Source organism: Zeus faber, assembly GCF_960531495.2.
Source record: "Zeus faber genome assembly, chromosome: 17".
NCBI lineage: Eukaryota > Metazoa > Chordata > Actinopteri > Zeiformes > Zeidae > Zeus > Zeus faber.
Genome location: NC_137204.1, coordinates 18,378,206 through 18,403,253, shown reverse-complemented (window position 1 = coordinate 18,403,253; position 25,048 = coordinate 18,378,206). Strand labels below are relative to the sequence as shown.

The 25,048-nt window shown below is 44.4% G+C and overlaps 1 protein-coding gene across 3 annotated transcripts in view; it reads right to left on the bottom strand.

The window, feature by feature from the left end:
• Positions 1–14,396: 14,396 nt before the first annotated feature.
• The window catches only part of klhl8 (kelch-like family member 8), a gene marked incomplete at its 5' end in the record, with an annotated part of 11,717 nt that continues 1,065 nt past the window's right edge, over positions 14,397–25,048 (bottom strand). Inside the window, 10 exons of one of the 3 annotated variants that reach the window (XM_080017337.1) lie at positions 14,397–16,388; positions 16,510–16,711; positions 17,980–18,139; positions 18,479–18,647; positions 21,661–21,772; positions 22,610–22,753; positions 23,230–23,416; positions 24,074–24,394; positions 24,622–24,787; positions 24,907–24,968. In XM_080017337.1, the coding sequence (XP_079873463.1) occupies positions 16,265–16,388; positions 16,510–16,711; positions 17,980–18,139; positions 18,479–18,647; positions 21,661–21,772; positions 22,610–22,753; positions 23,230–23,416; positions 24,074–24,394; positions 24,622–24,787; positions 24,907–24,968 (1,647 nt within the window). In that variant the 3' untranslated portion in view covers positions 14,397–16,264. The remainder of the gene's footprint in view (positions 16,389–16,509; positions 16,712–17,979; positions 18,140–18,478; positions 18,648–21,660; positions 21,773–22,609; positions 22,754–23,229; positions 23,417–24,073; positions 24,395–24,621; positions 24,788–24,906; positions 24,969–25,048) is intronic. The other 2 variants (XM_080017338.1, XM_080017339.1) reach the window with 2 other exon arrangements.

Genomic DNA, 25,048 nt, shown 5'->3' with positions numbered 1-25,048 from the left:
GATTATATTTATTATTATTATAATATTTATTATTATTATTATATTTATTAATACCTTGATGTCTGTTTATCTGCACACACTGCTCCTCCCCGTTAGCATTGTTGGGCTCGCCCGAACCCCAATGGGTGTAGGTCACCGGGGAGAAGTCCAACCATCTTTATATGGGCCAGAAAAAAAACAAAGAGGAGAGAGAGAGAGAAACAGAAGAACGTTGCTTATCCAAAATAGAGCCAATACTCCGAGTCATTGATTGAAATCAAAAAAAAGGTCATACATGTACTCTCCATCTGTCATTCCAAACAGTGTGAGCCCAATCCAGGCTGCAGTGACCTGTCCCGTCCCCACCTGGAACACACACACACACACACACAAATAGGCTGAAGTGTCTCTCGTGAACCGTGGCGATTAATCTTGATCTTAAAATATCCAGATACCATGGTGTTCACGTAGGCCTGCTCCTCCTTGTTGAGGATGGAGACCAGCGTGGCCTTTTCGGCGTAGCAGCGTGCGATGGCTGTGTAGAAGTCGACGATGTCCGTGTCGTTGTAATAGTAGCAGATGCCGTTGTTTTTCCTCCAGCCGGGGTTGGCGCCACAGTCAGCGGCTGAGAGAGAAGATAGCGAGCGTCTTTTAAGTGATCATCTGTACAGCCATCGTGGGTTTTTCTGTGATATTTTTTAACACATACTGTTTCAACCCTCATAATAGGAAGAACAATGCCACCATATGAATAATAATACAATAAAACATTCAAACAAATACTACTAAAATACCGACCTGGTATTATGGGCGGGGGCTTTGGCGGCGTAATAGGGGTCTGCCCCTTGGGAATCATGCATATCCAGTCTTGGTGGGCATCACAGTTTAGATCGTTCCACCAGGAGTGGGTCCCATTGTGGTTGCTCACCATTTCCACACAGTCCTCTCGGCCCTCGTGGTTGTTGGGCTCCCCCGGACCCCAGTTGGTGTGGGACAGTGGCGTGCCGTCGCTCCAGGAATAACCTGGGAAACAGGGAGAAGCGTCCCCTGGGTAAATTAAATAAGAGACGATCGTGCGGGCGTGTCTCACATTCTCCGGCTGACTTTGAAGGTAGACGAGGACCGCGCGGCACCGACCTCCCTCCGTGGGGTTGTGCTTTAGACCGATCCACTTGCTGGAGGCCTTGCTGTACAAGGCCAGGAACTGCTCTTCGTCCTGCATGTGGATGCTGACCAGGTCTGCCCCTCGGGACTGACAGTCTTCCAGCGCCGCGCCCCAACTCTTCTTCAGGGAGTAATCTACATTATGGTAGAGCTGCAACACAAACCGCGGTCATTCGTAGGGATGGATGCATGGATGGATGGACGGATGGACGGACAGACAGACAGACGTATACCCTGTAGCAGTTCCTGTGATACGGCAGGGACGTCCAGCCATCAGCGCAGCCCTGTGCCGGCGGAGGTGTCGGGGGCTTGGTGGGCGGTGTGATGTCGGGCCGGGCTTTCTCACAGACGAAGTTGAATTGCTCCAAACACGGCCTGTCGTCCCAGAAACCACCGACGGTTCCCGACGTCATGGCTACGCAGTTACCATCCCCACTATCTGCAGGAAAAAATAAATAGATGAAAGGACTAAAACAATGAAGAGCAATGCATTGGGGAAAATAAATCGAGCAGCCATGAGAATATGGTTCAATCATATGTGTCAAATAGATTGATATTATTGATGTATATTTTTAGGGATCGCACCGGGCTGGTCTCTATCCCAGTGGGTGAAGGTGAGAGGGGAGCCGTTGTCCCAGATGTAATCGACTCCACCGCCCTCCTGTCCTTTGGCCCGAAGGCCAGTCCACCAAAACCCTGTCTTCCCTGACAGCATCACCGTGAAATGGGCCTGTTCATAACTGCATTGAAAAATTGATATATAAAAAAAAAACGAACAAAAAAAAACCAAAAACCCTTTGGTAACATTAATAAGCATAAAAAAAGATAATGAACCAACTGCCAAACATAAACAAAGAATGCCTCAAATACTTAGAACTAATAGCTAAGTATTGATATAATGATCATTTTTACATTACATTTAGCAGACACTTTTATCCAAAGCCACTTACAATTATTCAAACACCGACGGACGCAACCATCAGGAGCTAAGTGTCTTGCTCAAGGACACTACAGCATGCTAGCAGGAGGAGCCTGGGATCGAACCAGAAACCTTAAGATTACTAGACGACCATCCCTACCACATCATAATATAATCATAATATAATATGAGCCATAACTGTCATGACAAAAGTTCCCTGACTCCATATTCGTGTTGTATCCTGACCAAAAAATAATATTAAGATTCACTTCTTAATAATAATAATAATATTCATCCAAAGTTCATGAGTCAACATTATAGGAAACAATTAATAAATCAAATGTGATGTAAAAAATATACCCCTACACTGACCATGTAGGAAAATGTTAGTGTCCTTTAAAAAAAATAGAAGGTTTAAATTAATTGCAGACTTTGGACTACTGATTCTCAAAGTGGTGTCAAACTTATTCCCAGACTAAGAAATACATTTTTGAATCTGGCTCTTGATTAAAATTGTCCTTCACACGTGCGCTCACATGTCTCCGATGTGCAGCAGGAAGCCGCCCTGCTCTTCGCAGAAGGCCTTGGCGTCGGACCACTTCCTGGCCGTCTCCTCCATCCAGTAGCAGGAGTACCCGTACGCACCCCAGCCCTGTCAAACGGGCCCATTTCAGCACATTACTCCACAACATGGCCCGCGGCTCGTGTAATACAAAGGTTACAAGGACAGCAAGGCAAAATGTTTGATTATAATACTATTATATTAAAGTTGAGGCACTCCTTGGCATTACCTGAGGACATCCATACACCGTTGGCTTCACAGAAGGTAGAGGGTAGTGCTCTTTAGGCGTCTTGCAGATGTAAGTGTTGAGTTCTGTGCAAGACACGTCGTTCCACCTGCCCGTCTTGAAAGGAAAAGCAATTAAATGATTGAAAACTAATGTAGACCGCTTCATTTTTTTTAACTTATACATTAACAAAACAACAATTAAATAATATATTATTAATTCCGTGGAAAACTGCTCCATACAATATATTATACCTTAAAACCAAGTTATTAAAGGTGTGTTTCATATTGTTCGAGTCACCTGATAGAGCATTTCAACACAGTCCTCGCTGAAGCCGTCGTGGTTGTTGGGCTCCCCCGGAGCCCAGTGTGTGATGGTGGCCAAGTGTCCGTCAGACCAGCTGTACATTCCAGGCACTGCCAGGTCGGTCAATCCAGTCCATACATCACTGGTGGCTGTAAAAAAAAAAAAAAAAGACAAAAACTTATTTTATAAGATATATTAAAACTATCAGAATTACATAAAATAAAATAAAATTTCAAGAAGACCTAAACTTAAACTCGTATATAACCTTTATTAAAAGAGGTCGTTTATTTTGGGGCTCCATTACTAATTTATTTTTTTAATGAAAATAAAATAAATTAACAGAAACAAACTAAAAAAAAAAAAAGAGGAGAAATGCTTGCACACGTAAAATAAATGATGTTGCACGGTCACGTTAAAGTAAACCTGTTTATGAAGTTTATAGAGGTGGAAAATCCAGGTTCAGAAAGTAAAACTCCACTCCGGGTTTTTAAGTCAACCCTCAGCTGGATCAGTGCAGGGCTGGAGCAAAAACACAGCAGGAATTCCTGGACTTGGAATTTTCTGCCGCTGGTCTACAGAGCCATTTGACATAGATCTAAATCCCTACTCCCCTACCCTGGTAGAGGTAGCTCTCCAGCCAGCTCTGCTCCGTCATGGAGCGGATGGACACCAGCTCAGCGCCCAGGAGCCGACACTCATCCTGAGCATCAGGCCACGTCCTCTTCTCGGCAAACGGCTTGTAGCACGACTCCCCAAATTCATACCAGTCAGGTCCTGAACATCTGAGCTCTACAAAGGTACGAGTTAAAAAACTGGATCACGAGTCGGTGCACTCTACATGCATGCGCAGTTACCGTCAATCGTTTAATTTCCTTCTTATATGTTTCAGGTTAAAACATTTTATCCTTGGTTTTTCCAACTCACCCCCATCTGCAAAGGTGTACGATACCGAATAGGATCCATCAAATCTGTAAGGAATTTAGTTAGTTAATTATTATACCTCTACTGCTTCATCTCAATTCCAAATCATTTTGGAACTTGGGGACGTATCATGGCTAAACAACATACTGTCTAGAGGTGATGCCATTCCTCGCAGACCCGGCATAGAAGTCCTGCCCTGGTGCTTTCAACAGAGTGCAGTCTCCGCCGACCTCATTCAAAATCACTCCCGCATGGATGGCAGCCGCACAGATGTTTGAGTCCTGATGAGGACGCAAGAGGAGATGGATAAATGGATAAATGGATAGATAGATGAGATGGACAGAGAGATGGATGGATAGATAAGATAGACTGATATTCACATACCCCTCGATATACCGTGGTTCCGTACACTATGTAACTGGCCTTGGCACAGCCTGCTGGACAGTGGACCCTGGGGGAAAAAAAATTTGGAGTATTTCATGCACATTTCACGAAAAAAATTGAGTAATAAAAATAAATAATATGTAGCGCAGTATCGATACAAGTTATTTTAGTTTATACTTACGTCATACGATCATTGGCGAAGTTGAAGTTGGGTCTGTTACCACATGTGATTGCATCTAAGAAGGTGGAGTAAAGTTCATAATATTTAACTGCTACATAATACATTTTATACACACACACACACACACACACACACACACACACACACACACACACACACACACACACACACACACACACACACACACACACCATTAAAACCACCACTAATAACCACTAATATTGTGTAGCTCCTCCTTGTGCCACCAAAACAGCTTTGACCAGTGGAGGCATGGACTCCACAAGACCTCTGAAGGTGTCCTGTGCTATCTGCACCAAGACGTAGGCATACACACTGTGTGTTCTGACACCTTTCTATCATAGAAGCATAAATTTTTTTCAGTAATTTGTGCTTCAGTAGCTCTTCTGTGGGATCGGATCAGACGGGCTAGACTTTGCTCCCCACTTGCATCAATGAGCCCATTACCCTGCGCTGGTTCACCGGTTGTCCTTCCTTGGACCACTTTTGGGAGGTACTAACCACCGCATACCGGGAACACCCCACAAGACCAGCTGTTTTGGAGATGCTCTGACCCAGTCGTCTAGCCATCACAATTTGGTCTTTGTCAAAGTCGCTCAGATCCTTAGGCTTGACCATTTTTCCTGCTTCCAACAGATCAACTTCAAGAACTGACTAACTCCCATGTTATTCACTTCACCTATCAGTGGTTTCAATGTTGTGGCTGATCGGTGCACACGCACACGCACACGCACACACATAAAAAAAACGACTTCGCCTACAGCCAGGTGTGCATCCCAGTATTTCAAAGCGAAGTCCTGCCTGTGAGTTGTACTCAAAGGGGAGGATCCGAATGTATTTGGCCGACACAGGAGTACCAAGCAGCTGGGTGTCTGGGGTGTTTCTGTCAGAAGAGCCGAGGAAAAACTGGACACACAAAAACGGAACCCAGATCAGAGCATTATCAAACTACACCATTTCCAAACTGTGATGTTTTGAAAAGCTGAATCTGGACGGTCTGTATGCTTTTCACCGACCTCCCCGTCGGCGGTGTAGTGGGTCCAGCTCGTTCCATCCATACTGTGCTGCACCTTAAACTTAGTCACCCAGTGGTCGTTTTGGGGACAACCCTGGAGCACAACCCCTGTTACCTTCCTGGTCTGGCCCAGGTTCACCTGGATCCAGTTTGTGTTCGCTGGAGGAGGAAAATTGGGCACAATCAATTGAGATCGACTTGAAAGGTTTACGGTTGCCAGTCGGGTGCTTACGGGGGCCAGAGGGCTTCCAGCAGGAGTTTCCGTTCAGACGCCCCTGGCTCGGCGGGAAGGAGCCCATAGAGGATGAGGCGGTGAGCTGAGAGTCTGTGATGTTCCCCAGCTCAACACCCAGGCCCTGCAAACACACTGGAGGTAGAAGAAAAAGAAAAAAAAACCTAAGTTAGATTAAATGAAAGCTCATACAACAGTATAAGTGGCGCTATTTACTTACTGAGATTGGTAATTGTTTCAAGTGTGTTTTTACATTTGCCATTTACTAACAGATTGATAAATAACTAATTAAATAAAAAAAATAGGCAATAATAAAAAGTCATAAGAATAAAAAAATTGAAATGGCAAGATAGATAGAGAGGTACTTTATTAAACCTCGGAGGGAAATTGAAAATATGCAATAAATGATTTTTTTTCTGAAAAAAAGGGAAATATACATAACACCTTAAACATTCAAGCGAAGAAACACTAAACAACTGACAGTTAAAATGTGGAAATGCTGTATATAAGATGATAAACAATCAAGAAATGGAAACCCCAAAATTTACAGGAAACAGACAAATAAACCTAAAAGATAAACAAGAAAATACAACAAAAATAAGCACACATTGGGCAACGTGTCAGAAGCACTCACCCTTCTGTTCGCAACTGTAGGTCACCCTGAGGTACTTTGAAACTTGGGGACAGGTGTCCTGCTCCATGTGGGCATACACAAAGCAGAAGGGCCGGTTATCACACGTCTTCCTAACATAGGTGAGGGCACCGTCTACTTGGCAATTTCCTAAGGAGAAACAAAGAGATTTTAGGTTAAATGGCAGACAAATGTATAAAAAAAACAAAACTGGAAACGACTGCATTTGGCAACCCGGTGACCCTTGATTTAAAGGTGCTTGCGGTTCAGCCACCTCCACCTGACGTGTCCAGCTGAGGGCAGATGTCGTCGCTATCTCTTCCGTAGAAGGCCGACTGGATGTTGATGACACTCTCCTCTGGACAGTGGATGACGGCACTGGAGTCCTGGCACACCAAGGCCGTCATGAAGCCTTCACGCGAGAAGATCACGGAGAACGTTTGAAGAGCTCGTAATTAAGGTCAGACAAACCGTTTTTTCATTGTATGGATTCATTGGGTGTGAACAGTTAAAATAGTCACATTTAGAAAAAAATACAGCACAATCACAATCTAGTAAAATTAAATACGAGTCAAGTCATACCGTCGTGCGGTGGAGGAGGTTCAGGGGTGTTTGCTGTTTGAGAAAACCAAAAAATATAAATATAAATACAAAATACCTGCTTTCCGTTTCCTACAGTGACAACGGCATTCCCCTCCTACCTCTGCGTTTGCATATGTATCCTCTGTTGTAGTCGCAGTTGTCGTCATTCCAGTAGCCATTGTTAATGAGTATGGACAGACAGTCTTCCCCATAGTAGTCGTCTGGGTTGCCTGCGAGGAAGTTAATGGACTTTAGTTTTAGCCACAAGTCAGTTTTGTTCAATGTTGAGAGGATGAACGACGAATTCAATTTCTACGTACCCGCGTGCCAGCGGATGTATCTGAAAGGAGAGCCATCGGACCACTCCCAGCCTCCCTCTGTGACGGAGTCATGCCCCCCGATCCAGAGGGAGATTCCCGTGGGACCCAACTGAACCATGGCTACAGGAAATACAAAAATAAATAAATATAATAATTAAAAAATATATAATAATAATAAAAATAATAATAATAATAATAGTTAAATAGTAAAATAGTTAATAGATAACTAATACAAATAATCAGACAAATAAAAAAATATATATTTTGTCAGGGCAGTGTATGCAGCAATAGATGCGGGTAGGCCGGAGCAGCACAAAAATGAAACAAAAACAAAAATAGCAACAGAATAAAAAACAGGATGGAGCCTACCCTGTATGAAGGCCTGTTCGATTGGATCCGTGATGCTCAGGAGCTCTCCGCCCTGGTTGATGCAGTCGGCTCGAGCCTCTGCCCACTTCCTCATAGACAGGTAATTGAACAGGTAGCAGTATTGGTTGAACGGATCAGCCGTCCAATAGCCACATATATCATCCCATCCTAAAAAAACAACATAAAACCAAAAAAAAAAAGAAGGCATATCAATGGACACACACACACACAAAAAAGTCGAACTTTGTGAAACACGAGAAGCACTTTGATTTTGTTGCAGAGCTCAAAGTGTGTGTGTGTCTGTGTGTGTGTGTGTAATATAATATAGGAATATAATATGTAATATATTTCCATATATCACGTTGCCCAACGCTGGGGTCAGAAGTTCTTTGATTATCAACTTTCATAAATAAAAGCATAAATAAAAAGCATACTTATGTTTTCATCAAATAAATAAAAAACAAACATCATGCAAATCAGTGTCTTCTGGGTGACCATAGCTTACCCGGTCCAGACGTTGGGGGTTGGACAGGGGGTCCCTCTCCTCTGGCTGTGGAAGGATGAACCAGACATTAGAAAGCCTTCTGAAAGGTAATGTCACGGAAAAGGTGGTGGAGAAAGTTGTCTGATTCCATCAAACCTTTTTTGCAGATAAAGTCTTTTGAGGAGGTGCAGAAGTCATCGTTGAGTTTCCCAGCCTGATAGTGGTTCATCCCTCTTAAGTTGACACAATCCTCATTGTTTTGCCAGTTGTCTGGTTGTGCTGATGCCCATGGGAGAAGGTTCTGGGGTAGAAGGGGTCAACTAAGCATTTATTTTTTTTCCCTGACAAATTCCTTCACTGGTAAGATCCTTGTAGTTTATGGTGCAGCGAGAAAACGAGTACAATGGTAATATGTAATGGTGATTTTCAGTTGTATTCATGAAAAAAAAAATCCAACATGTACCAGCTTTTTTTTGTTGAAAATAACCAGTCTTTGACTATTGTGAAAATAGAAAAAATAAAAGATGTGAAAAGTGGATCAGAGGGTTACTTACAGCTTGCGATCCATCTGTGTACACAAACTGATTTTCTATATTGATGTCATTGAGACCCACCCAGGACTCTCCTGGCATGTGAGCTAAAGAGAAAAGAAAACGACCATAAGCCATCCAAGGTGTCTGTCAGAGACAGCCCATTGAAGGGCAACGAAATAAATGGCATAGTACTGATTATCTTTACAATATCTTTATCTTTACAGGTCCAATGAAAATGTGTAATATCGGGAATATTCCGCGAGACGCGCACCTGTAATGAAGCTGAGCTCTTCCTGGGAATGGAAGCTGACCAGGTGTCCCTGCTGACTGGAGCAGAAAGCCTCGGCATCGAGCCAGTTTGCCACGGTCTCCGACTCAAAGTGATAGCAGTAATTCCCATACAACAGGTATCCGGCTTCACAGTGGAAATCTGAAGCGTGGAGAGAAGAATAAAATATATATATATATATATATATATATATATATATATATATATATATATATATATATATATATATATATATATATGTTTTACTTTGTAGACCTTCAATTTCAACTCTATCCAGATTAGTGTCTTAACCAAGGAAGTTGTCAGTCAGCGGTAAACAGTGGGATGAGTGAATAACGCAGTTCATTGAACGCTGAAGTAAAAAGGTAGATAGTTCACAAACCGGGACTTTGGGTGGGTTTCACATTCTGACCGCCAATCATCTCGCATATGTAGCCGTGGCTCCTAAAGCAGGTCGTCGTCTCCCATCTGCCCGCGTAATTTCCTGACAGGCGGACAGAACGCGGCCGCATCAGTCCGAGTTGGCATGCCACTCGTTTTCATATTATTATTATTATTTTTTTTTTTCAGGACTACCTGTGAAGATCTGAACACAGTCCCAGACGTTGGGAGTGGTTTTCGGCCAGCCGGGACCCCAGTTGGTCAGAGCGAGCTCGCTCTTGTCCACCCAGGAGAAGTGGTCGTCCTGGTCTTTATCTATTGACACCCAAAATCGACATTTTTATTTTTTTACGTCATCATCACATGCGGTACGGGACGCCCAGGACGAGACCGGGCGATGGGAACTCCCCCTCGAAAGGATTGCGCTGCGAAACGCACAACCCGTGGAGCTCCAGTTAAAGTACCTGATAAACCGATCCAGATGTCAGGTATGTCAACGAGATGGAAGTCGGGAAGTTTTCCGTTGATGAAAAACTGTTCCTCTTGACTGCGCATTTTGAAGGGAACACACGTGAGAAGAATGACATTTAATGCTTGCGTGATTGCTGGGGGAATTGTATTCCTGAAAGCCCATTCAGTATATATAGCGTATAAGTTAACACATGACATTTTTCATCCCAAATACGATTTGACGCGTGTTACCTGTTAATAACCAGCAGGTTGGCCCCTAAATCGGAGCACTTGCTCTGAGCGTCGTACCAGGTGGTCACAAGGTTGACATTACTGACCAGCCAATAACAGCTTCCGCCAAAGCTGTGCCAGCCAGGGAGGCATATAGCTACGAAGACAAAAAAAAAAAAAAAGTCCAAAAAATGAATAATAAATAAATAAATAAAAATAAACAACTTTTACTCACTGTTGATCGGCCGCTTGCACATGTAGGGCCGCTCGTAGCGGCACACGTGGGCCCTCCCGTTCCCGAACGCGTCCCCCGGCTCCTTGATGAGCGCGGCGCACGTCCCCCCCAGAGGGTCGCTGTTGGGGAAGGACGCATGGTGTCATTGTTTAAATGCGATGGAAGCGACTCCGGCGGAGGGTGGGTGGGGGTCACGTACAGAGGAGAGGGCTGTCCGTTCGCCCAGCCGGCGAAGCTCTCCGTGGAGGCGTCGGACCAGGAAAAGGCCTCGTTGTTGATTTCAACTTGACATGAGATCTTGTTGCATTTCTGTACAAACGACAAACTGCAAAGATGATATTTCACAGTTTTCACATCCGGTGACCTGTTTTTGTTTGTTGTTACGGTTATTGGGTTTTGCCGTATTTGTTTAATCGTTCGCTCTCACATTTTTGTATCTTCTAGTTAATTTTGCGGTTTATCATATCCTGCCATTCCCCCCCCCCCCCCCCCCCCCGTCCCCATTCTTATTTTATTACTTTATTATTATTGCCGATGTTTTAAGTGAGCTGCAGTGACACTGAAATTTTCCTTGATCGTTCTTGCGCCACATTACGAAAAAGCAACTACAGTTTGTAATGACACGGGCAAGACTACTCAGTGCTTTCATGATGCGTACTCGTCACGCAAGCTTTAAACCGGCATCTCACTCTCATTTCCGCCCCTGAATCTCACCAGCGTGGAATATCCGATCCAGAGGTCAAACTGGGATGGATCCAGCCTCCCCACCACGTACTGATGTTCCTGGTGCGACAGGATGGACACCAGGTCTCCTCCCTCCCTCACACAGTCGTCTCTGGCGGCCGACCAGCTCTTCCTGGTGTCCCCCTTGAGTTTGTAGCAGTTGGAGTTGAAGGGAAACCAGTCGTTGGCCAAGTCGCACGTGATGGGAGGGTTGCCTGAGAGGACGCGGGGGAGAGGTTTAAATTATTACGGCGGGGGGGGGGGGGATCACCTCGGCACTCGTTATTTATTTATTTCTTTTTAATTCTCTTTTCGTGGACACTGGCTGTTGGACTCACGGTTTGAGCGTTTGCAGATGTATCTCCTCGCAGTGGTGCAGGGCTCGTCGTTCCATTGACCGTTGTCGGATCCAACCACCTGGCCACAGTCCTCTCCAGGTTCTTCGCCAAAGTCATCCGGCTGACCGGACCTCCAGTTCCTGCAAGGCGGAAGGAGGGGAGACAAGGAGTGAGGAGAGGAGAGGAGAGGAAGGGCCGGAGAGGAGAATAGGTGAGAGGTGAGGAGAGGTCGAATTGAGGCGGGGAGGACAGAAGAGATGAGAGGGGGTCATATAAGCGTGAGCTCAACGTTGACATGATAAGTCTCATTTTAATACTCGGGTTGAACGTACGCAATGGATGAGATGAAGGGGCTTCCATCAGTCCACTCCCAGACGCCCTCAACAACAATGTCGTTCAGGCCGATCCAGTAGATTACGCTCTCAATCTGCGTTCTCACCCATCGCTAGGGACGCGCAACGGACGAGGAAAATAAAGAAAATCCGTCTCAGGAGTAAGGGGCCGAGTAACGGACAACGCAGTTATTTATCCGGTGTCGACTTCCTACCCCCTCCTGGTTGCTCTGGATGCTCATCAGGTCGCTCCCCAGGCTCAAACACTGCTCCAAGGCCGCCGACCACGGCCTGGCGTCCGCCGAGAAATAGTAGCAGCGCTCCTGAAACGGCCTCCATCCTTGCTCACACCCGCTGTGGGCTGAGAAGTTGAAGTTGAGAGAACGGCGCAAAAAGATGAAATTAAAGATTATGTACACATCTATGAACAGAGGCGAACAATATGGGCCGCTCGCGGGTACGAGGAAGTTCCTCCATTGTGTCTAAAGAGTAAGAACGTTTTCGGGCGGTACAACTAGTCCAATCGGGACAAGAACATGAGCGAGGTACAGGAAGAACCTTGCTCATTAGACTTGTCCCTAATGGCAACTTGGCTGAGCATTAACTCCAGCTTAAGCAGGTGTCTTCCAGCTATTTTGTATGTTTTACAAATGGAGTAACCCATTTTATTGGGCAATTTAAAGGGACAGCCACGCAAAACACACTAATATACAGTATCCTCTCTACACATAGTTGTGCTTTTTTCCCCCCACTATATTTAGAAATATTTTCAAGGACATTTCTTTTTCCAGACGATACCCGCAGTGACATTTACTTCAAAGACTAGTTAAATAAAGGTGACTGTATACATGTAACTAGTGTAACATCTCCATTTCTTAAAAAAAGAAAATAAATGCTGCACAGAAGGACTTCAGAATTTACATCCGTCATAAAAGTCCCATGATATATTTGTAAATTGCCGGTACATAAACTTACAAACGCCCCCAACAACATCGGGGCCGTGGTAATGTTTGACTTTAACGACTTCATTGGATAAGGTTATCACAAGGATCACATTTTTCACGCATCAAAGAGTTGAGAGAAACCCCCCCCCCCCCAAAAAAAGAGCCTAATGCAAATCCTCCAATTTAACAAATAAACATTTAAGAATTGAGAATACCCTCTACTTTTGTGGTGAATATGGTATAGGCTTATTTTAAAGAAATGAATAATTCTCAACATTGGCTTTGCAACCCCACATGGGGTCACGATATGTACAGTACACCGGGTCACGGGACCTTTAGAAGACAAATCTATTGATTGACATATTAACTTAGTTAAATAGGTTCGTAGCGGATCATTATTTCTATACAAACCATCTGAGTCCCTCCAGGTCGTAGGACATAAAAGCAGCCGACGCGATACTCAAAATCGCACTTAAGTTTCCTGATATGCAAAAGGGGATATCTGCAACGTAAGATTCTTGTTTAGCCTCCATCTGTCGCTTATTGGCCAAAATGCTTAAAAGAAAAACATAATTCACAGATAAGTCACAGTCTCTTATTGCTGTTGTCATTGGTAATTCATTTTGTCTACAAATGCCAAATCAATAAGACTGTGTTCCCCCTAATATGGGTGAAAAGATAACTCAAATGACTTCAGTTATGTTTTTGGGAAAACCAATGACATCATCTTAGTGGAGTCATTTTCCTTATTTATAGTTTTACTTGTATCCAAGTAAATGATCTCTGCAGCAGCACTACTCTCTTTGCACCTTCTTGGTATTTAAGACACGAATGCTTGCAGAACCAATAACACAGACAAATAGCCCTAAAGAGGCTGAAATATACAGAAATACATAATACAACAAAATACATCTGATGCATTCTTACCACGAGCAAGCAAGGCCAAGAGGCTGAGAATTGGCAGAAGCATTCTTTGTGTTAGATCACTTCTTGTTGGTCTCCTTTCCTAAGGCATGTCACAAAACATCCTAAAAGAAAAAAGACTTTCGAGGAAGGTTCCCTGTGTGTGATGTGTGCAAGCTGCAAGGTGACAGAGCAATGAGCATCTTCCCTTTCACTAACCTCTTTTTCAGCAACGGTCTAGAGTCCAAAGACTGAGCTGTAAAAAATAAAAAGGGGATGACCGTTCACTGATTTGCTAAATTACAAGCGAGTCTGCGAGAAAATAAAAGTTTGACGACAATAGAATTTAAGTTTGTTGTTTGACTTGGAACTTCCGACGACCGTGCGAAACCTTTCTCATGACAATGACACGATTGGAAATACAAGAGCTAATACACGCAGGCTATATTGAACAATTCAAATGATAAAAAGTGCTTCTTTATCCTAAATACCGCTGTTCAATTTACAATGAAATCACAAGAAAGGTTTGCACTGAATTAAACATGAAAAATCAAGAGTCCACAGGAAAACATTTGTAAGAGAAATGTCATACCTTTCACAGCCCAAATTAATTTTAAAATGCAAATTGAAAATTCTCATCATTTTTATGCAGGTGGCACATGGCTGGCGGCATCTCGAAAAAAGAATCTCAAAATGTTTCAGGGAAAGGAAAATCTGGCACTTACACTTATTTGATACGTGACTTTATTGTGACAATTTATTCCAAATATGGCAATGAAGCTGCAAGACTTAAGGATTCAAAAAGAGAAAAAACACAAAAGCATAGATATTTTATAAAAGTTGCTTACACATCACAAGTTGGCAAGTAAATCCTGCTGTAGAGTAATAAACACCACACTATTAAAATTGGACTACAATTTTAAAGGGAAGGAACTTTGTTTTTTTCCCCCAATCCTTGTGACCAATGCAAATGATATCTTAGCCTGACTGACATAAATGCCTAGTATTTATTTAGATATCCCAGAAATTGTCATGTGTTTGAGGACCATATTGAAACTATAAATTGCAGACAACATTCGAAAATAAAGAATTCTTCATTTGGGACAAAAATATACTCACACTTCCCATCTATTCTAAGAAAATAGTGCACAGCAATGGATTAAACAGTGTATAAAATAATAACACCAAAAGATACACCAATTTCATAGTACAAAACTCTATATATATTAAAATATATTTGAACCATTTGGCAGAGTGAAATCTCAGTCTAATCTCTTCCATAACTGATGCACTCCTCATCACGATCCCTGACAGTCCAGCTATCGTCAAACACAGATTATAGATTTTGGGGGGAAAAAAACGCTCCCTTGTCATCTCGGATAGATCTGTGTAGATTATCTCATCACATTTGTGTGCCGCGAAGTCAAATAAAAAGCCGACCCATAATGCTCCGATTCCAATAAAGTCGCAGGTTGTTCGCACAACATTCTCGTCATCGCCTAAAGCCGGAGGGCGCTTTGGCGTTTCGGAAAATTTCAGTCTTTCAGTCTCACAAAACAAACCCAAAAAAAACAAACCCAAAAAAAAAAACATTTCCTCGTCGTCGAGTCTTTCACGAACACACCGCAGGTCTGTCGCGCTCTAACAGTGTACAGCTAAACGACCGACGGGCTACTCCGATCGGCCGGGAATGATTGTTCAAACACAATTACACATAACAGTCTACTTACACGGACCGGCCACGATCCGGCCAAACGCGGGAGGTCTGTGGCCTGTGGGGAAAAAGCATTACTTATGTCGTGCCTTTCCCTGAAATGAGATGAAAAACCAAAAGAACCTCAGCGATATAGATAAAGTAAAATGTCCTAGCTTAGTATAGACCTGTGAGGATGTAGTATCCAAGCTCCACAAACTGCACCGCAAAAAAACAACATCATATTGAAAATTGAGCGTTCCGGTTCAGGGCACCGCAACGTTCTCGTACGCCTCGGATAATGAATCACAACTGAGGGTCATAAGTGCAGTCTACGGACAGGCTCATGCAAGAAAGAAAAAAAAAAAAAAAATGCTTTTGAAAAGCCACACGTTTACACTCTATTCACTTTAAATAACAGCGATGATTCGCAACCCGCCCCCATTTACTCGGTGGGACCGGCACGGATAAATAGGCTTCGCGACCGCTTTCCCTTGGATATTAAAACTGTTAAGGAGGTCAAATAAAGGAGGCAAGAAAATACCGCGCAAGCCAACGAGGAAGTTATGGGCAAGCAGGAAAAAAAAACAAAAAACAGTGTTGATTATGGTAAAGGGCTCAGAGAGGGCTTCGGGTCAGTGCACGTTAAAAAACGGCGCCGCTAGAATATAAACACTATCTCAAACAGACATCCTGTGTGCGGGTTCCATTTCCGCCTCGCCGGCGTCACAGGCGACGCGATTCAGTTGCTGATTGTTGAAGTGACGGCAGTAGCTATATTAAAAAAAAACGGTGGAGGGGATGTTCAGCGTTTGGTGACCAAGTGCGTGAGCCGCGTGTACTTGTGCGCTGCTGCGGGGGGCCGAGCGGAGGGGACGCGCCGGCGGCTCTCCGGTCGACCTGAGGGCCGGAGCGTTGGTCACATGCAGTTGACTACGTTGCTGGAGCCCTGGCCCACGTCTCGGATCTGGCTGATGTGAGACGAGCAGACGGCCACGCCGGCCCCGGCGCGGCAGTGGGACACGGAGCCCACCAATTCCCACCTGTGGAGATAGGAGAACTTCACAAAACCTAAAACTACAAGACACTCGGAACTGAAGAGAATATTACATATAACATTAATATAGTTGAGTAAAAAGACTGTTTCCGCGCATCGGTACTCACCTATTCATGCGAGGCTCGAAGGCCTCCACCGTGTTCAGGTAGATGTTGCCATTGTGGCCCCCGACGGCAAAGACCCTCCCCATCACAGTGGCCACGCCCACCCCACCCCGTGGAGTCGTCAGCTCAGACACGTACTCCCAGCGGTTGGTGCGAGGCTCAAAACGCTCCACGGAGCTCAAGGGAGAGTTGTCGTCAAAGCCACCTTCAGAAAGAGACGGGGGACGCAAGACAAGAGACTTAAAGCGCTTTACTTAACAGTTATGTGTTTATGTCATTTCACTTGTGGAAATGGAAGACTGCATACAATTATATACGAGATGTCATTTTGAATCTTGTGTGATTTTGCCTCAGCAGGTAACCCCAGTCGCTTATCCAAATATTCCAAAGAAGTTTCAGTCTGGCCTGTGACATTCTATACAAACCCATTTTTTATTCTTTAGTAATGGAACCCAAATGAGCCTGTGTGTGTGTTTATATGTGTTTGCTTTCGACGACACCTGCCAAGAACTTTATTATGACACCAAGTGTCAAGCCTAAAACTACCAATACACAATACTAACTCATTGGGTCAGTTGTTCATGGTTTAAAACGAAAATGTGAAATCATAACTATTCCAAATTCCTTGGTCTGAGACTCAATTGTGGACAAAAGAGGCAGTGAAACAACAAACAGACCTGCTCAAATGAAGCAAAAAAAAAAAAAAAAAAAAAGGCGTGGCTAAGCGATAAAGACACAACTACGGTCTTCAACAGCCTTGAATGACTCTTCAAATTCAATCAGCGCAATAAAAGTATTTTGCCCGCACACTGTATACAATAATTAACCAAATGTCTTTTATAAAACATGCACTTTTCTCTTTCCCTCTGGGAAGGCATGTGACTCTGCCGTGTCGCAGAAGTGTGTCCACTGGAGAGCAGCGGTCGTAAAAGCACTGAAATCACGGATCAAGCCGCGGTCCAACTCTGACCTTTACCTCCTCGTTCACTACAGTAAACAACGACGCGGTCAAATGATCACAAGATATTCGTCGGTTTTTTTTGTCTGTATTCTTAATCGTTTCATGACACTCCGGTAAACCGTCTCTCCGTGTAAAACTGCGGAAGGATCCCGATTTTTAAAACCTAAACATGGATATGGGATGTCTCGGAAGGCTTTGCAATCATTCTGCTGATTTTAATAAGATAACTGTAGTATAATCGCTGCGGCTTACATGTATTTTGTCAGGGTAGAGCATAGAGCAGTACTCCATCCTTATTAATAATGTATTTTTTTAATCATCATTATTAGATTGCCGTTATTAATGTCAGGCTGTTTGAGTTGCCTGACGTGTATGAAAGGCGCCATACAGGCAGGTGATCGACACTGAGGGCTCCGACATGACGACGTCAGATCGCGAGCGATTCGAAAGTCTCGGCGTCCTGCCGCGACGGAGGGATTGCCGGCGCGGCGCTCGTGTCGCGCTTATCTCACCCACGACGTAGAGACAGCCGTTGAGCTTGCTGACCCCGTTCCCGGCCCGTCGCTGTCCCATCTCGTTGACCTCCGTCCACTTGTTCAGGTGGGGGTCGAAGCGCTCCACGCTGGACAGCGACGCCACTCCGTCGTTGCCCCCCACCGCGTAGACGTGACTCTGACAATGCGCGGTTATGAAGGGTTAGTTGATGATCAAAGAGTTGTAGATGTGCAAAGGATTGTGCATCGGTCTTCCGTTTAAAGAATAGGTTCGCTATTTTTCGACCCGGGCCTTATTAATATGTTGGTTCCCATCATTTTAAACTGTTCATGGTACAACCTCGCTGATCGCGTCGCCATTGGGAACCCTACCACTGCGCCGCAGCTTCTCACTCTCACTATGAACAGTTATACCTGATGGGAACCAACACGTTACCATTTAAAAGGCCTGGGTTGAAAAACGGCAATCACATGCTTTAAAAGATGCAGTGGGCGAGGATATTGTGTCCGGTCTTACCCCCAACGCCACAGAGCCCACTCCTCCTCGGGGTGTGTTCATGGGAGCCACGGCGCTCCAGCGATCACATTCAATGTCATAACGCTCCACATCGTTAAAACAGGAGTTGTCATCCAGACCTCCGATTGCATAGATAGGACCACCGAGAGCTGCCAGGGCGATGCCCCGCCTAGGAAAAACACAGTAATCAAGGCTCACAAAAGAAAATACTTCACGTGTTTTGAAGAGGAAAGCAAATAAGTCAATTCACAGTAGGTACAGGTAAAGATGCACAAGTATTAGAACACCGCTGTGTGTTCTAACACAATGAGATACAGACAGAGAGTCTGTTGCGGTCTGTTGCTACGCAGCCCCTATACCAGGGGTGGGCAAACTATGGCCCGCGGGCCACATCCGGCCCGTTGGACTTTTTTTTATCCGGCCCGCCGAAGATTGGTACAGATTTCATAATTATGACTGCATTCATTACACCTTGACCTGTAATGCCTGGCGTTTCCACCAGGTGACGCATTAGGCGCAGTGACTTGATTTTGCGACGCCCTTTTGCGAGCTACTCTGTGTTATTACTCTGCTACTACTCTGAACCCATCTGCAACAATGAGTGGGCCAAAGAAAAGACAAGTCGACAGTGAGTGCCGAGTGTTTAATTAGGAATGGACAACTAAATACTTTTTTTTACTGAAGTCCGGTCAAAAGCTGCATGTCTTATTTGCCAAGAAACTATTGCGGTTTTAAAGGAATCAGCCCTCACTTTTCCACCAAGCGTGCTAATTACGCTCACAACCAATCAACGCATAACGGACGGCTACCGCTCAGAGGTTGGCAGCTGGCTTGCAGGCTCAGCAAAACACCTTTATCCGACAAACTGCCATCCAAGAATCAAGCACGAAGGCAAGTTATTTGCTGGCATTCAAGTTAGCAAAAACCAGCAAGCCTTTCTCCGAAGGGGAGTTTCTCAAAGAGTGCATGGTAGAGACAGCAGGTATCTTGTGTCCTGGGAGCAAGAAGAAATTTGAAAAAATTAGCTTATCACGCAGGACAGCGACTCGCCGTGTTGAACTAATTGACGAAGACTTAGCTAGCAATCTAAACAAAAAAGCGGAGTCATTTACATTTTTTCTTTGGCACTGGACGAAAGTAATGACATAAAGGACACTGCTCAGCTTTTAATTTTTATCAGAGGGATTAATGACAATTTTGAGATAACGGAGGAGTTTTTTGCCGTGGAATCCTTAAAAGGGAAAACACGGGGAGAGGACTTGTATGACAGTGTGTCGGCGGTCATCAAGAGGCACAAGCTACCTTGGAGTACGCTCGCCAACGTTACCACAGATGGATCGCCAAATCTGACGGGGGAAAAACGTCGGACTGCTCAAAAGAATCCAGGGTAGGGTGAAAGTGGACAACCCTGAGCAGGAGGTAATTTTCGTACACTGCATAATTCACCAGGAAGCACTGTGTAAATCCGAATTGCAGCTTGACCACACGGTGAAGCCAGTTGTAAAACTTGTTAACTTCATTCGAGCGAGGGGACTTCCCCATCGTCAGTTTATTACGTTTCTTGAAGAAACTGACCCTGATCACAGGGACTTGCTTTACCATTCTAATGTCCCCTGGTTACGTTTGGGGAAAGTATGTCAACGAGTGTGGGAGCTCAAACAGGAGATTCTCATTTTTGGAGCTACTTGAGAAAGCTGACAAGTTTCCTGAGCTGAGTGACACAGATTGGATTTGTGATTTAGCTTTTGCTGTGGACATACTGACACACATGAATGAGCTGAACGTGAAGCGACAAGGGAAAGACCAGTTTGTGCATGAAATGCATACAAATGTCAGAGCCTTCAAAAGCAAGCTAGCTTTACTCTCAAAGCAAATATCAAACAAGTCATCCGCTCATTTCCCCACACTGGCTACGTTGAAAGAGGCCCCGCAACATGTGGAAAAAATACAGGAAATCACTGGATGACCTGCATGAAGAATTCTGCCGTCGGTTCTCTGATTTTGGAAAAATTGAAAAGTCACTTCAGCTGGTGTCATGTCCCTTCTCACAAGACCCTGAAACTAGAACCAATTGATCTCCAATGTGACACTGTCTTAAAGGAGAAGTTCAACTCTCTTAAACTGGATGAGTTTTATGCTTCATTAAGCGCAGCCAAATTTCCAAACATCCAGAAGATGGCACAGAGGATGCTGGTGTTGTTTGGCTCTACGTATGTGTGTGAACAGACTTTTAGTGTGATGAACACCAACAAAGCACCCCACAGATCCCAGTTGAGTGATGAACACCTCAGATCTGTTCTGAGAATTGCCAAAACAAAACTAACACCAGACCCCGATGCACTGGCAAAAATGGGTGATCAACAACACTGTTCGCACTAAAAGGTAAGTGTATTACCTGTAATACCACTGTAATGCTTTTTTCCTGTTTATGTTTGATATGCATGCATCTTGTGCTGACCCGGCCCGTCTGTCAAATTTTAAAAGTCAATGTGGCCCCTGAGCCAAAAAGTTTGCCCACCCCTCTCCTATACACAGCAAGCTGTGATGCACTGTGTGTTCTGACACCTTTCTATCGTAGCAGCATTCACTTTTTCACCAATTTGTGCGACAGCAGCTCTTCTGTGGGATCGGACCGGACGTGCTAGACTTCGCCCCCCACGCTCATCAATGAGCCCATGGGCGCCCGCGACCCTGTCACCGATTGCACTTCTTTGGACCACTTTTGGTAGGTACTAACCACTGCATACCAGGAACGCCCCACAGGACCTGCCGTTTTGGAGATGCTCTGACCCAGTTGTCTAGCCATCACAATTTGGCCCTTGTCAAAGTGGCTCAGATCCTTACGCTTGTCCATTTTTCCTGCTTCAACACATCATCTTCAAGAACTGACTGTTCACTCGCTGCCTCATATATCCCACCCCTTGACAGGAGGTGCCACTGGAACAAGATGATCAATGTTATTCACTTAAAATGCCATTGGTTTTAATGTTGTGGCTGATTGGTGTGTGTATGTATGTATGTCTCTCTTAAAAATATATATTTCTTGGTTTTCTCTTTCTGCCTGCTGCTGGGTCGGGTAATGTACACAACTACAGTGAAGTGCCAACAGCAATCTGCTTCATGACACAAGTTATAACAGGTAAATTGATTTCATATTTACCCTTTATCTGGTGCTTTTGTACCTTTTGGTGTTCATGGAGGCTTTCATCATCCACTTGTTGGTGAGGGGATCAAACATCTCCATGTTGCCAAGGTGTTCACTGCCGTCGTGACCTCCAACAGCATATACCTTCCCTAAGGAGGAAACATTCAACGGCTTGTGAACCCAACTGTTGGTAAGAGATTTGCAGGAGCTGAGATCTGAAACCAAAGCCCCTTACCCCCGTTCTGTAACATTGCCGGATATAGAATAAACATCCCACAAAGGCAGTAGGTAGTCATTCCCACATTGGCCTCCTTTACGGAGAAGTTCCATATGGAGTCTGTTCCCACACAGATGACTGTTACGGATATATTACGTCAAGCTTGCGCAAGATGTGTCTTATATCACGCAAGACTAGGCAACAGAATCGGTTCGGTTTTTAGACCAGCGCTTCACTCCCCATCTCCCAGTCCCTGCCCCTCCCGGACGGTCCCGGTTCCCTCCGCTGACAGTCCGCGTCCCCAGACCCAATAACCCTAACCCAATGTTATTAAATCAGTGTTATCATTTTCAACCTGGCCTCCACTCTCTAGCGCCGGAGAAGGAACGTTCTCCAGTCGTTCTAACTCTCCCTGTCCGCTCGCTCTCTCTCTCTCTCTCTCTGGCTCCACGCTGGGCCACGCGGACCCGGTCTTTTCAACTTTTATGGAACATCGAGACCGGATCCCTCTCCCACATGACAGCAATTCGGAACATTGCCAGTAGATTTCGTCTTTCACTGCAAGTGGGAAAGGGTCTCAATAATGGGCTTCCAAACATTGTCTGGGAAATTCCAGACAATGAAGCACACAAAATGCATCCTTAAATGAATCAAAACAGTCATTTTGTAGCATTCATGAACATAGAGATGATTTTCTATTTAAAAAGCAGTATTTGAGCTTCAACTCTTCCTTCCATTTTTCTTTCCTCCCGTCACGACCCCCTCTCACCTCCGACAGATATTACTCCTACGTGGCGTCTTCTGCTGTTCATCTCCGGGCCAAAGAACCAGCTGTTCTTGGTGATTGAGTAACACTCTATACTGCGGAATGGGTCCCCAGAGCCGCCCCGACCCCCCACACAGAACAGGACACCTGAGAAGACGGGTGAGAAGGAAAGGGAAAGGCAAAGTGAGGGCGGACAACAGTTCTGACCCATCCATGGTTGCCACGGGATAAAAGGAGACCGGGAGAGAAACTTCACACTAAATAAAGCATCACATAGCATCACTCTGCACTTCATGTTCCCCACTGAGCTGCTGTAAAGCCCATATTGCTATATACTGGGGGATTAATGAAGTACTATCTTATCTAACAGAAACATCCCACCTTTCAGAATTAAGGCATGTTAAAAGTTACGCTTAGGAAAATTACATTTGTGAAGATATCTCCATAATGTATTTATATTTATAATATATTATTATATTTATAATAACATGTATTGTATTATTTATTAGAGCTATTAATAAGAAATATATTCATTATACATTTAAAACAATAAATAATGAAATGCCACGAGTTCAATTGCATGGCAAAAGCATAACCTAATAACACAGAAACCCACACCCTACCTGCAGTGTGCTTCCTGGGCGTGGTGCGGACCGAGTACTCAAAGTCCGGCACCACCTTGTTGCTCAGGTGGAGGTGGTAGTTTCTGGCTTCATCCAACAGGTCGCGACAACTCAAGTTACCTTTGATCATCTCTTCCTTGGCTACCGTTCCTGTGAGGAAGTCTACTGGGAGCAACGGGAGGCGCACCTGAAGGGCATAGAAATATATTGCGGCGTTGTATAACGCTTACTCCTGCTTCGGACATACTAAAAAACCCATTTGGTGCACTAAACAGTATCCTAGAATGCCACTTCAGACACAGCATCAGCCTTACCCCCCTAGAATGCATGGTGGGTCGTAAATAAGCCGGCTTGAAATGTATTTTGTTCTTATTCGTAGGTTTGCACACATCATTAATTAGTATTTAATTAAACTAAGTGAGACAATGAATTCACACCATGAAAAACACCTTCATTAAGAATTCCTGGACTTTTCGTTGATTCAAACATTATTGTTTTAAAGCTAAAAAACGATTAGGTCTGAACGACTTGGGAAAATAATTGAATTGCTATTTTTTTTAAGACCAATATTGCCATTCGGCCGCTTATATTGCCGGCCCGGTTATATTTTGTAACATAAAACATTTCTAAACTTTATTTTTATTTTTTCTAACTGCAGGCTTTGCAATTTGAAAATTGCTTTCTATTAAACTGCGATGTCGATTTGAATCTGATTAAGCGTTCAGCACTAAAAACAATATCAGGGTCTTCTGATCCATCATGCCGTATACATTCTAGGGTTAAAAAGAACACAAACAACAGTACCAATGCACACAAAAGAAAGACGTTCAGTCGTCTCTCTCACCTGCGACATGATTTGGTCCAGCCAGGTCTTGTGGTGCTGGGGGTTTGCCTTCAGCCACTTGACGGCGGCGTTGTAGACCTGCGCCTCGGAGAGAATGTTGAGCTCGCTGGAGGCCAGCAGCGTGCGCAGGTGCTGGGGAGACACGCACGGGAAGTCCTCGCACTCCACCACCTCGCAGAAGTGCTCGCAGGCGTAGCGGTCGGCCATGTCCATCAGGTCCACCCGGTTGTGGCTTTCGGCGAAGGTGCGAACCGCCAGGCAGTTGGTGGGATGAAAGTGGGCCTTCATGTATTCACAACAGGCCCGCGCCACCAGCTCCACCTAGGAATTGTGGCGGGGATGAGATAACACTCTCCCTTAAAGCTGTCACAATTACTTCATAATCGCCCAATTGCAATTATTTGAACAGATCACAATTTTTTTTCTGAAATCGTTATCTTGTAGTTCACGCATCATTGCAGGGTATTTTCTTCAGTGTTGTACTAAACACAACATACTGCATAACTTTTAAGTATGAAATATGGCTTTCAAGCACATTTCCTTCTTACCTGGAGGATGCAGGCAGCATAGAGCAGTGGTTGGACATTGTCTACAGTCAATGTAAGTTTTGATGAATACGCAAAATGCACAAGGTCCTGGATGGCGTCACCATCAAAATCCTTGATCTCAATTAGTTCCTGTTTGGCCTCCGACATCTCGGACAGGAACATTGCCCTGGAATGAGGAGCCCGGTTAAAATACACCTGTTTTTTGTTTTAATATAAAAGAACACCAGATTTGTAGACAGGTTTCTTATCAACAAGATTTCAACATAAAAAGGCATAGGGGCTCACCTGAAATAAGGGATGACACAGGCCAGAACCAGCTTGTGACATGGTATCAACCGACTGCCCACCTTTAAAAAGAGACGGAAGACAACGTTCGGCGAACGACCATTAATCAATTTCAAAATCTAATCCAGTTGTTGAGAGAGAT